Source organism: Anabas testudineus, chromosome 3, assembly GCF_900324465.2.
Source record: "Anabas testudineus chromosome 3, fAnaTes1.2, whole genome shotgun sequence".
NCBI lineage: Eukaryota > Metazoa > Chordata > Actinopteri > Anabantiformes > Anabantidae > Anabas > Anabas testudineus.
In genome coordinates, this window is record NC_046612.1 from 5,412,298 (window position 1) to 5,430,351 (window position 18,054).

Sequence of the window (18,054 nt, forward strand, 5' to 3'; positions counted from 1 at the left end):
CCCATATAACTGGAATGGATCATTTTTGTCCTGCTAATTCTGAGATTGTGCCGTCATGATATTACACATTAAGTTCTAATTGACACCATGCTAAATTATCCAGTTGTCCAAGTTATGTAACAGTCAGCTTCCTGTGAAGGATGAACTCTGCAAGTTTGTAATTCTTCTGAAGGGATGGACAGATGATTTTACTGTGCATGTTTAAGGTGATAAAACTGCTAACATAGCTCCGTCTTGTACCTAAATGGCCTTTAAACAGTTAACAGTTGTTGTGTGCATATTGTCCACATAACATTACTGAACATTTCTCCTATTAACTGGAAAAATACAATTTTTTTATTAGTATAATGTAGCCAGTATTTTTATGCAGTTAAGTATTCAGGCAGAATATTAATCCTATTTCCTATTATACAAACTTTACCAATACCTGTCGAAACAGGTCATGTTCATGAACTGATCCAAGTGCTCAAAAGAACGATAACAAATTGTCATACCTGTCATGCTCATACAGTAAACACATTGTCAGTTACATGAGGAAGCAGAAGAGTCTTATCCATTTCCTTATTTGAATCACTAAGGTTACTTACACAAGACAAATAGTGAATAATCATGATTGATGAAAAAAGAGGTGCATAGAAAATGTTTAAGGTGTACAGACTGATTCTTTGTTGTATATCTGATATATATCTGCAATATTATATATCCTCTGTCAAGTGCGACGTAAACAGTAGAGCTATGCTGTTCGTGTTTTAGAAAAATCAGTTTGTGCTAAACAATCTTTTTAAATATTTTTTTTAATTAGTACTTTGCATTTACAAACATGTCAGGTCTTGCCAAATGAATGTGTTGTGATGAACACAAACAAAAGAAGAATAATTTTGTTTTGTTTGTAAGTTTATGGATTGTACAGATTGGGTGTGAACCCAAGGATCCTGTACATCCTGTACATTCCTATCAGGAACAAGGTTTGTGTGAAATCTGACAGGTCACGCAAACATTTGTACGAAAGACGTTCACATGCCGGAGTTTCTCGTTGCCATGTGTATTTCCACCGTTTTCACACACTCTCTAAGCATTAAGGACAAAGGTGGTTACAGTGAGATCACCATGATTGCTTAAGTATACAGCCATGTGTCTTCCCACAAAATTACAAGATTCTCACGACAGTAGGAAGTTTTCAGCGCACTACACATAACATCACAATAATCTAGTGGAGTAAACAAAGCACAGATCACGCACAGTTGGCTCTTGTTTACATCCAGTGTTGTAAAAATGTTTCCTTTAGAGCCTTTTTGGCAACAAATATTAAAGAAACAACTTAAAATTATTTAAGGAACATGTAATTCAGTATAGTAGTATGCTTTACTGATGTGTTTTTAATAATTTAATAAAAAAGAACCGAGATCTACAACATGGTTGAATGAGCTAATCCAGGTTGGAAACAGACTTTATGTGTAGTTGAAAACAATTTGTTGTAAATTCTGTTTAGATCTTTGAAATGTGTGTGCCTGAAAAAAAAATGTACATACACATTATAGACGATATTATATATTCAGAGGGTCTGACCAGTGCTTTGGCAACATGTGTAGGTGTTGTAGGGTGCAGGATGTTAAAACCCTGCAGCTCCCAGGAGAAACCTTCAGGCCACATTAAGCAGGAAGGAGACATAAAGGGTGAAGAGACCCTTATATTTTTAGGTCCGGTCACAGGTTATTCTGCAGCCTGGGATTCCCATGCATTCTGATAACAGCTGAGGGTGGGACTGTAAACCAGGAATCCTGACTATGCAACAACATTATAGAGACACTACTCCACCCACCTGTGGCACTAAACCTACGCGGCGTGCCATGACTCACTCAGCTTTCTGTCAGGAAGGAATCCTAATAAACCTTCCCCTTTCACTTCCATTTTATCCATCACCTTCTGTTTATTGCACCGAATCAACGGCGTGGAAAACTGACACGTTCCCAGCCATTGTTTCCGATAACCTGGAATCTGCCTCTGGTCAGATGAACCAGCTGACTCTGGTCATGTGTGTTATTTTCAAGTTCGAGCAGTGTTCGTACATCGTGGTGACTTGGAACCACCCACCAGGAATCACATCCTGATGCATCCCCCTTGCACACCAACCTAAGCCATGTACAGCTGCACCCATGATAAACAATGGGTGGAACTGACACACCTGAACCGACACCTAAGTGTTCAGGTGTCAAAGGAGGAAGTGAATCATTTAATTTGGGTTTTGTGCGTCAAGATAAAATCTCTTACTGTACGTGTTTCTCATGATTAGGATCCAGATTTTATATATTAAGGAATTTAATTAATTTAAATGTTTTTATATGGATAAAGATCATATTTTATACAGCCACCGACCTGCTCCTATAGTCTTGAAGATCTTTTTCTACACAGTACCACATGGCTAACCAGGTCTAATTCACGATGCAGGAGGAGAGGTAGGAACGAACTGGGGCAGAGAGACACAGACAGAGGAAGAGACAGTGAGACCATTTTGTCCCCTAGGTATGACAGAGTCACTCATGCAGAAAGAGCCCACATGGAGGGAGGTGGGAGAGTGGAAAGGGAAATGACGGAACTCTTGGCTTCATCTCCTTGTTTGTACCCCCCTTACCTGAAAACACATCTGTCTTCTTTTCTCTACTACATAACCTTTTCTGAATCCCTCGCTTGCTTCCTCACGCCTACTCTCACCAGTTAAATTATTCCTCATTTTTGGGTGGCCAGAAACTGTATTTGTGTTTCTTGTCACATTTCTTACCACCTGCCATATTTTGTCAAACTTTCTCGGGATCAGGCTCTTTGGCAGCTAGATCGTCATCTTTTTAGCCAATGTTTTTTGGCCTTCGGACACACTGTTGTTACCATTACCCCAAGCGGTCCGTCTTACATGCAAATATGTGGCGGCTCTACAGTGATCACCGTTTTAGTCTGCAGCAGAGCTATCTCATGGCTGCATGCATTAAAACAATTAAACTTTGCCCCTCCCCCGCCACAACAATCATTTGTGGATGTGTTGGGTGAAATTTAGCAAGAAATTATCATTTTCTGAATCACTTCACTCTGCTTGCTCGGTGTTTGTTTCATTCTTTCTCTTTCTTCATTTCGTCTTTGAGCTCTTTAAAAGACTTGGAGCCCCCTGCATGTTCTTCTTTTTGCTTCTTTTCTCTGTACTTTTTTTCATCATTATCCAACAGCACTTTTCTGTGCGTGCAAATGCTTTCTGAACGGCGTCCTTTCTTCCCTTTCAGGCTGGATGTCATTGTTGCTGCCTGTGGGCTGGGTGTATTTATTTAGGGGTAATTGGTGTGTGGATGAGTGAGGTAATGAGGTGCATCCACACTTGGCTGCTCCCCTCCCTGAGAGCCTGAGACAGACGTAGCCTAGCTGGGCTCCGGCTTGAGCTGTCTCCTCCTTACGGGCCAGAATGGCTCTTTCATACCCAGGTGGACAAACACAATCACTGAGGCTGATACCTCAATGAGGCGTCTGCAGTTTGAAGTGGAGTGTGTGTGTGTGTGTGTGCGCGCGCATGAGTACATAACCCTCAGTGTGTGTGTTCATGTGCATGTATTTGTGGGTGGAGAGGAGAAAACAGTGCTTGGTTGTTTGCCTGTCTCTGTCTTGAGTCCTTGTTTGTCTTGCGGCTTGTGTTTGTATAAGTGATTCTCCCCGTGTGTTTGTAAGTGCATGTATGTCAGGCTGAGTGGGTGTTCAATGGGGCTCAAGGAGGGCCTTTGGCTCTCATTGCCCCCTGCCAACCTCAAACTGCCCCCGATGTCCTGCAGAGTTACCTAATGATTTCACTTACACCTCCCTTATCTGTCTGGCCCGCATGGCAGCAACCGTCTGACGCTTCAGCCTTTACATGCCATTTGCTGCCTCATATCCTGTGAAATTCAATTGCACAGCTCCAACTGTAGCCAGAGTAGGGGGATCTCCCTCTCTCTCTCTCTCTCTCTCTCCCTCCCTCTCCCTCTCTCTCTCTCTCCTCCTCTATCTTCCATCTCCCGTATTTGTAAATAGAAACATAAACAGTTCTCCCATCACACCTTTTTTTTTATTATTATTATTACAGAGCAACCTTGTATTAAAGGTTGAAGATGACATTTTATTTCACTGCCGTCTGTTGGCGAAAAACTTTGAATGAGATGTAGAGATTTCAAATAGGAAAGCTTGGATGTATGAGGCTGCGCACAGGTGTTCAGTAGATAATATTATGCATAGATTGTTTTGTTGTTATCAGGGTAATTGGTGTAGACCTGCCAGCCTTTGATAGACACACAATTACTGTATGTGATGCATAAGTGGACTCATTTTAGGGCAGGATTTTGAGTTGCTAATGGTGCATTATTCAGCTTTTGGTCTGTCCTCAAAAGTGCTGGGCCAAATCAAACACGCCGCTCCAGGGTAATTGAGGCCCACCCCGCACCCCCTGCAGTGAGCAAGGCAGAACTGTAATCCCCTGACAACTCTGACTTGGCCCCAATCTGGCAGGCCGCCCATTTCCCAGCAAAACGCCTAACTCGGCATCAGGAAGAATGAAGAAGCTGATAGTCACATTTGGAATGCTTGCCAATTTTGTTATTCTTTTCAACTCAACAGCACTCCGAATCCATCCCGGTACTTACCCTTACTTTTTTATTTAAGCTATACTTCATAGAACATAATTGCACACTAATTACACATGACAAATAAATGTTCTTACTCATTAGTCTCCTTAAGCTATTGTGGTTTCGTGATCAAAGGTATTTGACAAATAAACCTAACCACCCTAACCACAGGTTCCACTTCGCATTTATAGCTTTCTTTTGGAGCTGTTTTGCTTACTAGTTTTCAGAAACCTTTCAACAAAATGGAAAGTGTAGTAATTACAGAAAATATGGAAAAAAATTGAAAAGAATCTATCTTTACTTTGACTGTAACTACTAAACAACCAGCTCCTGCTACAAAATATCTGCAGATATACACTGTTCAGGCTTAATATATTTAATATTAAACATTTGTTTTGATATCCCTACATCTCTGATCAACTCTAAAACAATTGATTTTCCATGCATTATAGTCTTGTCTTACTTTTTTCCTTATTTTTTTACAATGGACATTTTTAGGCTACGATATTAGCCTTGACTTTTTTTTCCTATGTATGACTTATGTGAGGAACCTGGACTAAGTTATTCACAAGACATTTGGTAATAAATATCTTTATAATGGCCCTTGTGATGAAAAGGCTGCATCTATATCTTGTTGTAACATCTTTTAATGCATGGAGATTTTACTCTTAAATTAATCTTATTCCACTCATTGCCACTATCATATAGCAACAGATCTGTAACTTCTGTACTGCCAAAATTATTTTTTTGAGAAAAAAAACACTTTTTTCTAATTCTCTGTTCTTGTCATTGTTGAAATAGAGACATTCTCTGCAGTTCCACCTCCTGTAAAGGGGTCATTTGCCAAGAGGTTATCACATGCATTTAGCACTGTCTCTCTGATTTTAACTTTAGCATTCATTCTCCGCAGGCCCTGGCTCACTGTTTTAATGGCTTTAGTAATGCTTCACAATTAACACTCAGCCACTGCTCTAGGTTAGGTAATGGCTGGTGTGTTTCAGGCTAAATTAGAAAACACAACACAAGAATCCCCCGTCACCCACAGTGCTTTTAGGACCTAGAGGTTATGGGGGAAATGGAAAGTGGTGAATCTTTTGACAGGGCAGCTGAGGTGATGTCTCATTCCCTCTGACATCTTCAACACCCTAAAGGTGGCTTTGCCAACAGTCTACCCAGGAAGCACCTCACCTAGCTGTGGCTAAATTTACACAACCACCTGCCCACAGGGAGCACACTGGAGAGGAGGGCAGAGGTGGAGGTGGGGAGGGGGTGCAGGGCAAACGGGGAAAGAGAAGGAGGAGGTAGCAAACTGAAGTACATATGTGTAAATGTTATTTTAATTGGTTTTCATATTGCACTTTATTTGCAGGTTGAATCGAGAACACTCAGTTCAGATTAAAAGCATTTAAAGCATTTGATGCATGCATTTTGCACCATCTGACCTGTCTTTTGCTGTCTGCTGGTTTGCTCTGTAATACCAAGAGTTTGAACCAGAGTCCAGATGATGCATAGGTTAGATTTTGGTTTTTCCAGAGTGCCGTTCACTAGATTAGTGGGACGAAGCATTTTAGCCACAAGCAGCCCTGCTACAGGTCTACTGAGAGCTTGTCAGCTTTTCTCTGATACCATTCCATTGTGCAACTGTCAAATAGGTGAACCTTATTTCAGAGTGTCACAAATGTAAGTGGTAGTGGTATTATGAATAGATGAGAAAGAATACCTGAATATCTGAATACCTAAAGTCTGATACTGACTGCTGGACAAATCTCACCTAGAGAAAGGTCATCTAATGTGTTCCTGCAACCGTTCTGTTCATATAAAATATATTTCTTTTGTGTTGCATTGTTGTGAACGGTTTTAGATCAAAGATATTTTTATTAATACAAATTATATTTTCCAGCAGCACAGCTGTGGCGTGCAATACTCTGCTAGTAGAAGTGTCTGTGTCTCATCTTACTTAATAGAAGCCAGGGACATATCATGGCAACTATTGTTCATTACATAAGGTATCATAATGGAAAAGCTGTTTTAGTTTAAGGCCCAGATTTGGGAGATACTGAACAGCTTGTGTAAGTAAATAGATTTTATAGTACCTCATAATTTGGCAGTTATTTTTTATTTATTGCCACATTTTTATGAACAGGCAAAGACCCCAGTCTTACCCTCTAAAAGTGTACTGTATATTTCTGCTTTTTGTAATTGTACTCAAAGGCTGCATACATTGAAGCCCTGAAGACGGACAGTCACACAGAATGGTAACAATTCTAGATGCTCCCCAGTGGCAGAGTTCAGGCTGTTTGCCTGTGGACTAATGTGGAGTGAATGGCCTTAGAGGCTAGGCTGGTCTATGTGTGGCCCGGCTGGTCCAAGTCAGCAGTAATGACTGGCTTTGGCCAGCATGCCTGTTAATGTGAATGGGGTTACTCTGGGCAACACCTTTTCAGCTGGGTCCTATGAAGTCCCCAGTATGGTTGTCTTTGTCCACACAAGGGCTGTCCTCTCAGCAAAAAGGGCTCCTTTTTTGTGAGGACTATCAACTGGTGATGGATTATACCCACCCCCCTTTATTCTTCCGGGCAGACTAACAGACAAGGATGCATGCAAACATACACACACTTCAGTGCAAAAGTACAACCCAAAAGCCATAAAAAGTACTACACACACATCAGGACACTATCTTACACAGTTGTATCATAGATGGTTAAAAAAAATATGTGCAGATGTACTCACTGTCTCTAGCCGAGGGTCCGTGTAATACGCTTTTATACAGTTTGACCCTTTCACTTTACTTAGTCACATGGGTGAATTTTCTTTACGATTACGCTTCTCACTCTTCTCACTGTCTCCAGCTACTTTTTATTGTTTGTCCACAAATCTTTACTTGTGTCTATCTGTATTTCTCTTCACTCTACTCTCCCTCTCCACTGTGTTATCTATGTGCCATACTTGCCTACATCCTGACTATTTCAAGAAGGTGAATTTGAAGTAATGATCCCATAGAGGTAATTCCTAATGTAGACAACTAACCTTTCTTTGGTTTATTCACCATCTGGTGAATAAACCAAAGACTCCATACTCCTCAGTAAAGGGTTCTTTACTGAGTAGTATGCCATATGCCTCTTAATTTAGGTAGCTCTTTGTGGTTCCGGGCAGAAACAAAACAGCCTACTGTAGTACATCATGTACAGTAGGTCATGTTACTTAAAACGCAAACATGCTATGTACAAGGTAGTAGGTGGTAGGTACGGTTTTCAAACTTGTGTTGAGAACATAATACTGAAACTACTTCAAATGGAAAATTATATGTTGTCATCTTCTACCTTTGGTCGTAGTCTTTCGAATTCTGATATGTTGCTCGTTCAGTCCAGATCTTTGCAAGTACAACAGCAGACTATTCCACTGTGAGAGTGTTTGTCCCCACCCCTCCCAAAGGGTCAGCCACTTACCCAGGCTGACACAGTAACCTCCAGACGACCTTTCGCATTGCCAAATGTTATGCCTGTAAACTGCATGAACTCCATCACAGCACAAACGACAAGTGAAAATTAGGGCTTTCTGTTGGAGGAAAGGCTGGGTTTAGGAAAGCCTACTTGTACTAGACTGCTTTGTGCAGTCATGTTGTAAATACTTCTAGGTGACACATGCATAGGGAAGTGGCAGCGGCTATCTTTTTGTACATGGGTGTGTGCACTTGTAGACTGAGTGCAACACAGAAAAAAACATGAATAATACATAAAAAATAGAGGAAAGGGATAGTTCAACATTTTGGGAAATGCACTTATTCACTCTCTTTGTTATTACCATCAAGTTGCCAGGCAACCACCAGAGACTCCAGGAAGTCACCGCTCTCAGCCAAAGGATAGTCTTCTGTAAAACCACAACTTGACATGTTTACTTAGTTTTTGTAGAGACTAAACAATTTATATATAATGTGTGAATTAGTGACTTTAAGATGTGTTCACATGTTTCCAAACTTTATTCTAAGCTTAACTCACTAGCTCCGACTTAAAAATATGCAGACTATGTGTCACGTAACAATGTGGCTCTAGCCCATGGAAAGAGAAACCACTTCATAGGAGGTTTACTAATTGAGCTGAGCTTTAAAGAAGATGAGGGTTACTTTGCCTATAAACAAGTGAATAGTGGGTTTAAGATTGAATAGAAGAAGTTAGTTAAGATTAAAAAAACAAATGTTTAGAAATTGTATCCCAAGTGTGATTACTATAGCAGGGCATCTGTAGGACTAGAAAACCTGCTCTCACCGAAAGTGTCAGTGGTGTTTTAACCCGAGGATGTTTAATATCAGAGTCATGGTTTGAGGGGAAAAATGTGTTTTTGAGGGGTGGAGGGCACAAGAGGTCCCCCAGATATGCTGTCATAACCCATGCAGCCGTGTTATTTTCTATGGGTCTATTGGTAGTGAAGGCAGCACTTAGACATGTTTGTACTCTACGCCCTCTATCCCTCTCCCTTTCTCCCCAGGCAATGTGTCACTCCAGGGGTGGACCAGCACTCTCTGGCTGTGCCCACGTCCATAACACAAACCACCACCCCCCTTACTACCCACCACCTCTGGGGTCAACGTGCCCTCGCCCCCTTACCCTACAGTGTCCATAGAACACTGCCCTCCAAAGAGAAACAAAACCAAACTGAAAAGAGACAAAATGGCCCCACGCTGCTTCCCCTGTCAAAGCTCTTGACAGGCCCGAGCCAAAGACCCCAGAGGAAGGTTCAGTTGAAGATGATGGCGGCAGAGATAACAAGTCAAGTTGTTGTGTTACAGCACAGTTACACTTTGGCCCTTGTTTGTCCATTTGGTTATTCAGAAGCATTGCAGAGCTAACTGATTCCCATGCATGTCAAGTTTAGTAACATGACAGATACTATCAAATGCTGTTTTACATCAGCCTGTGGAGCGTGAAGGGTAAGTGAGGAGCTAGCCATTCAAGAGAACAGGAATAAACATTCCATTAGGTATTAAAAAACCTTGAGATATTGTCAGCTAATCAATTTCCTGTGTGGACATGCTCAGTTTTAATGAAATTCAGTCTGTTATTAGACTCTTCCAATTCCTCCAGTGTTTGGGAATATAATTACACTCAAAATGCTTACTCATCCTTCTGCCTGCCTACTGCCTACTCTGTCAGATGCATTAGCCATGATGCAGAAGAGATGAGGTGCTGCGTCTGTATCTGTCTGTCAGTCCGCCTGACCGGCTGTATGCCTACCTTTCAGATTATCCTGGATCAGGCAGCAGGTGACATTGTGAGCAGGTGATTATCACCAAATTACCAAAAGGAAACTCGATATGAACTTCAGTATAGAGTAGTTTACATTTGTTTCACTCGTCAACCTATCATTCATTCTCTTTTGTCTAAAATCGTTTCACTATTTACTTTTTTCAAGCATCTTGTATGGAAACTGTGTGGAGCAGGTAAATATCATCATCCTAGCATATAACTTTATGCTGGATCAATTCAGCAATCTAGTTGAATATTATTTAATCACAAAACAATACAAGCTGCTAAATCTAAATCTCTTCCCAGAGAAGGTGAAATGCCCACACACCAGATAAATGTTCTGACATTTATTTGACAAAAGATAATTACATAAATAATAAACAATGAGGAAGACAAATGAAATAAAGTTTTATTTTAAATCATAAATGACAAACACTTCAGGGTGGAAACTTCCCCAGTCAACAGGTTATTCTTAGGGCAAGGCCAGGGATTGTATTGCACTCTTTGTTACTACAGAAGACGAGGAAGGTAGAGCTTCTTCTTGCTTTTGTTAGTTGCAGGTGAGCTAGAATTACCAAAGTGATGGGATTTATGCTGCCTTGTTTCTGCTTTTTCTTTTTTTCTGGCAGGATAGCGGAAGTATTCTCTGAAATTGCCAGCGTAAATGTGATGATAGTTTGCTTCTCCAATAGAAAGGCACATCACCTCATTGTTTGGGTTTTGGTTTGCTGAAGTTAATACTAGTTCCTATAGGTTCAGCAAATGATTTCCCACACAATGCAGTGTAACTTTAGAGGTGTGAGGGATTATGGCAGTAGGAGGTGATTTAGCTTGGTTTAGTGACTGGATAGACCAGCAAGCCTGGGAAATTTCTACCAATTTCATTCTGCTACCATTCTGACCCCTGGCTGGTTGTAGAAATGGGACTGGAAATGGAGGACATTGACCTGGTGTCATGGACAGACGTCCACATTAGTTAACAGTGGCTGCACTGCAGCTGTGTAGCTCGGGGAAATGGAAGTGGGAAAAGGTATCACTTCTAATGTGACCACTGTCTATGAATTCTGGACATGTGGCAAAAAAAAAAAGTCCATCCATGAAAATATGTTTAAAAATATCTTGTTGTTCTGCAGTAATGCAATAACTGGAGTTTCTTATTCGTGCATGAAAGTGTATAATCAGATTGCTTATTCATCATTTCTGATGTGATAGTAATGACTTCAGCTCAGTGATACAGTGTTCAGTTTCTCTCATTTCACTGACTTAATAGAGCTTATAATGTGCTGACCAAATTACAACAACGATTGTGTTAAGTAGGTGTTTATGGTAAATATCGTGTCACTTCCATGAGCATGTTCCAACATCGGCTAATCTGATTGGAACAGCCAGACCAGTCGTCATGTGTTCCAACAAGGTGTTGGGTTTCCCATAGTTCTAAGCTGTACAGTGACACGGGCTATTTGAAAGTGTGGCTAAAACTCTATGGAAGAAATGACTCGTTAAATTAGCACCTCATACTCCAGTCATTAGCAAGCCGTTACCACCAGTGGAATGCCTTTGATGGCGCTGCTTTGTGTGATTGGGTCCCTTATAAGGCCACATTGGAAAAATATTTCCACTGGAATCCTGTATATTAGATGCTTACCTAACACAAGATGCATGTCCAAAACTATAAATGATATGATTTGTTGCCTTCTGTGTACGTAGATTGTGATAGACAAGTTACAAGCAGCATGAAAAGCTGTATTTCTTGAGAGCCGGTCTTTGGGGTGTTTAGTAAGCTGAAGGGAATTGTCTATTGTGGGGTGATATTAGTAACCCTCTTAGGCAAAGCTGGTCTGTGGGCCGGCCCTGAGGGCTCATTTCAAGTGCTAAGCGCTCGTTTGGAGCTTTATCACCCCTCACCCTGTTGCCAGCGTGGCCCCAGCCCCTCTGGCTGTGGAGCGGAGCTGAACCACAAACCTTTACCCCTGCCTGCCACTAGGGAGGAAACCTTGACATCACAACCCTGATATACACACATACACACACACAAACACACATACCCGTACCAACATTGTGGCACACATCCATTTTCACAATCTCCCCCTTTACCAGTGCACCACAGCTTGGTCTGTTTTCCCGCCGTCCACTCCCATCCAACACCCCCTCCACCCCCCTTATTTTTTTTTCCACTTTCTCCACCCTCGTAAAGGTTGCCAGGCAGCAGAGAAAGACTTCACACACACATCCACCCCACTATGCCTCTGAGGGTTTTCCGGATGTCCTTGTTTACATCATGGAGTGTGCAGGTCGTAGGGAAGCAGACTCAGAGCTTCCGTGACTATGTCTGCATAAGTCCTACATTGACCTCCATTAATTTGGTGTCAATGCATATGTTCATGGCAACACTGCAGTTGGCCTGTCAATGCTAAAATGAGAGATCAACATTTCCCTAAAATCTGGGTGTACATTTCAAAATCAGGGTAAAATCCCTTTTCTCTGTTGGATTGTACATATCCAGTTAATCTGCATTGATTGGTTTTTAAAATTAGTTTGTTTTCAGAATGGAACTAAAATAAAGAAAGTTTTATGACCCTGATAACAAGTTACAGCTCTAGTATTGGCTGTGATGTGTGGGATGGGTGCTGACTGTTTACTAGGCTGTCATTTCCCTCTGTGTGTCAAACCAATCGATTGGTTTTGTCTGCTCCTCCCTGCAACTTTGATGTTACCATTGATTGTTCTCATCTGCCCCTGAACTCAAAGGTTAGAGCAGCTGAGCTGCACTTCTGGATTGCTTTGACCTTCGCGCTGCACATGCTCAGTGGGTTCACAGAGCCCAGAGCCAGAAACAGACATGGTGTAGCCAGGCCCGTGGGTGCGTGACAGCCAGACAACGGTGCGATGTCTCTCTTTTTTCTTTTTTTTTAAAAACTTACCCACTGAGGATGATGTATATGTGATTGATTTTCTCCTACTCCTCTCTCTACCGTGTTTCCGCTGCAGTGCACTAAGCAGGACTGAGTCCAGGCTTGATCAATGCATTGTTTTTCTTTTTCAATCACACTCGAGTGAGCTGGAGACACGAAAGGTTATGCAGGTGAGGTTTGGCAGGCGTGGAAGCAGGGCAGAGCTTCTGGAGGCCCCTCAAGGCCAATATATGAGTTTGCATGGAGAGAGACTTACATACTGAGAAAAGTCCAAAAAGATTTATCATGTATGTTTTTAACAACTTGTCAGTTCTTCTTGAGGTGTCACAAAGATTAGATTATGCTCATTTGTTTTGTGTGTTCTCCAAGTGGGAATCTTCCATTCTTTCCTCTGAAAGTCCTGTGTAACCTTACCTTTACCATCTTGCGTTAAATTATAGGCCCTTCACTGTGTCTCAGTGCCACCTGCCCCTGATAATCGGCTGGGCTGCATGAAGACAACTCCTCTTGTTTCCTCTGCTTGCCTAACAAACGGTCTCCTGACAAAAACACAAAGGCAACGTGTTCAACAGAAGACATGCCGCTTGAGCACCAAAAGCCTCTGACCTGTTAGCCACACTGTCAGGAGCACAAGGTTTCATATCAGACATGAACATCCGTACTGTAAAAACATGTTACAGTTCAATCTCAGATGTGTTAATGCTCCTAAAAACAGTATTAAGCAAAGGGAGGAAGTAGTCTACCCTAGAGGGGTTAAGAGAGTTGCGTAGTTCAGAATTGTCTCTTAGTAATGACGCTTCTAAACCCTGTTTCCAAACACCTAGTCATTAAGAAAAAGATAAGTATCTCTGGGAGTGGAACGGCTCTACTAAAGCTGGATGTCTGGAGGGGGTAAGGATGTGGCGGGGTGGGGTGGGAGCGCAGGCTTTGACCAGTGGGTTTCAGGTGTCATGGCAGATTCTTTCAGGGGCAAATTACAGGGTTTAACTTCTCTTGTGCCTGGGATGCCTGTATTCTGATTTAACTTCCTCGATAGACACTCGAACAACATGCTACTCAACACCATTGTTGGGCACACACTTGACTGTGGAGCTACTTCACCTCCTCTCACGCTCTCAGCACCTCTTCAAGACTTTGTTCGTGGAGTGCCATTGGTGTCCTTTCTAGTGGCTTCTGGAGAGAGCAGAGCAGTGCAGCCCCTCTTAAGCTTTATAGTAGTTAGTGTGTTGGCTTTACATGAGTGGCCCTCATTAACCTCTTTGTGCTTTCAGTTGGCACAGGGCTGCTCTACAGATAAGCTTTACTATGACACAGCTAAAAGACTTGATTTTAATGACTCTGGCATTAGCCTCGTGTAATCATCTGTGTTTACACAGTCAAGCAGTCAACACGTGCAAACACATCCATGTCCTTCATGCACATTTGTGCGTGAAACACTCACTTTTTCTTACTTCATCTCATAAATGCATACAGTTGTGTCCCGTGCAAAACTTCTAACAACAGCCCTACCTCACACTCACACACATTTCCTGTGAGCTGTAAGAGACCTAAAGCTCTCTGAAGCATTTAGCAGCACACTAGCAGGTTTGCTCCGTTCTGCTAGTGCTAAGGGGAGTGCTGAAGCATCTAATGCAATTTCAACCCAACATGGCTCTCTGTGAATAAACATCAGTGAAGTGTACCATCTACTGTATGCTGATCCACTGTAGTGCTTTCTTTTTCCCTCTATATGGACTGATCTAATACTCTGCCTCCCCTCCCCCACCCCCTCTCTCACACTTTCCGTAGAGACTGCATTTGCCTCCAGACTTGTCTGAGACGGTGAGCCGTGTGAGCAAGGGGGAGCTGGCAGGAGTGGCTTCAGCTTGTGGCTCAGGCACTTCCGGCAACAAACACCTGGACTTCTAGTGCTCCTACACAGGCACCACGGGCAACCAACACCTGGAAAGCTGCAGTGTTGCCCTCTTTACCGTGGTGACGAGGATGTTCCCTCACCCACATAATGTCAACCGCGATAACCCTGCCAGCCATTACCACCTGCCAACTGTCCCAGCCAGGGGTGAAGATCTAAAAATTCACAGTACCTCTTCTCATAACGGACACAATTCCTCCTATATTTCAAATCCTTTTTAAGGAAAGATACAGGACACTCTGTATATTTTTTCTTATGCTGACAGCTGATATTTGCACTTTTAAAGCTGTCATGAAACTGTTGTCGATCATTGTTAATATTATTGGTCAGGTTTTTGTCCTCATGTTTTAATTTCACCAAAAGTTGCAAACATGTATGCCCCATGTCAATCTGAAATATTTTAGTGGCAGAATGAAGCTACTGCTACTTAACCTAATTAAATCCAAGTTGGAGGGAATATTATATAAAGATTTTGTTCATTTTGATTGTGTTTTCTTTTTCTCTTCCTCTGGGTATTTTGTTTACATGTTAAGTGTAATCATAAAATATTTTTTAGCCCTTACACACTCCCCGTCTTAGCAAACATTAAATAATTGAAGTGCATTCTCCCAAGTTCGGGGCTTACTTAACAAAACACGTGGCCTCTCCTGCCTAGCTGCACCATGTACAACAGTCTGAAAGTACACTTTATTTTCTAGCATAATGCAGAGGAATGTGCTTTTATCTAGTTAAATAAAAAAAATGAAGTACACAGCACACAACATATGCTTTTTATTCAGTTTTATTTTACAGCACCTCAACGTCAACTCTAAATGTTGGGAATGCTGACTTGTGACACTGTGCGACCATGTAAAGTAAAGGTGTCTGCTTTACCGGTTTCAGGTTCGAACGGGGATGCTTCAATCTGACCCTGAGACTGTGCCGCCTGTAAATGGCGTCTACCTCCAGAAAGCTGGAGAGCTAAGCAGGAATGTGGGCAGAGGGTAAGAGAGCTGGCTTTGGGTGCAGGCTTCACACCTCATCAGGCATGTTTGCTGGATGAGCTGCTTTGCCATGACAAGCCCAAAAGAACAAATTAGGTCAAATGGTGACATGGAGAAACAGGGAAAAAAAAAACAACATGAAAAATTAAATGTTTCATTTTTGTTTTCCTCAGTGTGCTGCTGATGCCAGTTTAAATATTTTTGCCTGTAAAAACCGGCAGTATTGGTAACTGTTTGCAACACGTGTTGGGAGAGGGTAGTGTTACCTGACAGTTTCATGCATGAACGGCGTGCTCTTATATCGGGTGTATGAGAGAGAAAGATGACATACACAGGTCACTTATACAGGTGAACGTGAACTTACTTTGTCAAGACAAAAATGTTTTCCAAGTAACTGTTTCTGAAGACCTGACATATTCAGGGTATACTTTAAAGCTGGATTAAAATTTAACAAATTTATTCTGGCATTTGTTGTTTTGCCATAGTACAGTGTGTCTGTTTTTTTTTTTTCTTACATTTGCCATGTCTCCTTGTCACAATTGCTTAGCAAGTAAGTTTAAAAACCATCAGAAAAGTTTCTTTCAGTTTCAAGTTCACACATGAGATGAAGAAAAAGAAGTGAAGAGAGTTGTTGCATTTTTATATCAGGTACAAGTACACAGCGAGTACTGTTTAGTGACTCTCCAGTCTCTGTACTCACATTCGACTTGGTTAGTTGAGTTCACATATACATGTAACGTAGGCATGTGCAGCTTTACAAGATTAAAATACTTATTCTCACAATTCTTCTCACAATTATCCACACATGCTTCTGTAATGATTGGTAATTCGTGATACTGGAAAATGTTTGTTTGTAAGCTTCAAAACACAATATCTTCAATTCAATAGGATTTTTTTATAATAAATGATGATCATATGCTGCTTTTTGCATGCCTTTATCATAGTAAATAGTAAAAACCAGCACCCTGAACATGGGACAGCTGACGATGTTTATTTATTTGTTTAAGCTTCTTAATCTTTTCTTCATATTGCCCCAACCTCAGATCATCCGTTACATGTTCATGTGTTCTGAAACATATTTAAAGGAGAAAAAGTTTTTCCTGAAAATTTTTTCCCGGATTAGTAATTACTTTTTTTTTTAAATAACATAAATCTTAAAAACACAGGCCTGTGATGCTTGCTGATTATTCGGCCTTAGAAAAAGCCTTAAGCAGAAAGAGTGTGTAAAGAATATGCTTTTATAATTGTGTCTTTTGACAGTTGCAGCTCATGTCTTATTGATTTCTGGCCAAAGCCATAGTTGTTTTCCTGCAGTAGCTTTAGCTGAGCTCTTATGGTTTTTATTTTTGAATGTTAATCACTGCACTGTTAAAAAATGTAGGACGGTGCTGTGTTTTTATAAATGTTGGTTTGACTGCTGCTGACGTGACTTTCAGACATGTTGAGACCACAGCTCTCAACTAGAGTTTACTAAATGAACAAAGCTATGATTTATTGTATCTACTTAGTTCTTAGGGAAATATTAATTCATATCTACTTATAGTACAGATACGCATGAACACACAGCACAGAATTGAACCGCTTTCATTGGAGAGCTTCTGTCAGCTTCTGTTCTCTGCTGTGGGGATTCACATTCAGATTTCCAGGTCAGAGTTAGTATCTCATTAAGAGACACTCTGCGAGAGTACAAAGTTCTCTGGAACTTGTACAGAAACTTACGTTGTCTGGCTTTCTTCAGAGCTAGAATTACATTTAAACCTTTTTATCCCAAAGCTGTGTATTATTTAGACTTTGCTAATTGCAGTCTTTCTTGCATTTTGAATTTATCTTTCATTCTCTCTCTGTAATTATTAATGTTCAACTCTGTCTCGGTGCAGTCGTCTAGTCTGTTCTTTCTTCGCCTCTCCGTGCTCTCAAAACAATATTCCTTCATCTGTGTAAGTGAAAATAGAAATCAGGCTAGCCTGAGAAAAACTACTTTAAAAAAATTAACCTGAAGTCGTTAAAAGTTCTGATTGATTAAATGTTGAGTGAGACCTTTATATTCAGCTAATCCATTTAGCAACATATTTGGTGTTGTTTCATGCTGTGTGAATGCTACCTGACCTCGCTCTCTCCTGGACATCCTTTTCTTTTAGATGCTCTCACTCTCTTTTTCTGACACACCCCTTCAAAGTCATACACACACAGACACACACACACATACAACCCCCCTGCTGAGGCAGCAAGTGAAGCAAAATAACTCACTCTGCCACACAATCGCTCCTCTGCCTCGCTCTAGGCACTGACTGCTTTATTCCATTTTTTTCCTCTCTCTCTCTCTCTCTCTCTCTCTCTCTTCTGTCTTCCCTCCTTTTTCCTCATTGGTTCTGGATGTTT

General features: G+C 41.3%; 1 protein-coding gene across 1 annotated transcript in view; it reads left to right on the forward strand.

Moving 5' to 3' along the window:
- The window catches only part of elp4 (elongator acetyltransferase complex subunit 4), a 49,023-nt gene extending 32,306 nt beyond the window's left edge, over positions 1-16,717 (forward strand). The window contains exon 10 of the mRNA XM_026378922.1: positions 14,569-16,717. Within this exon, the coding sequence (XP_026234707.1) occupies positions 14,569-14,688 (120 nt within the window). The 3' untranslated portion in view covers positions 14,689-16,717. The remainder of the gene's footprint in view (positions 1-14,568) is intronic.
- The last annotated feature ends 1,337 nt before the right edge of the window (positions 16,718-18,054 follow it).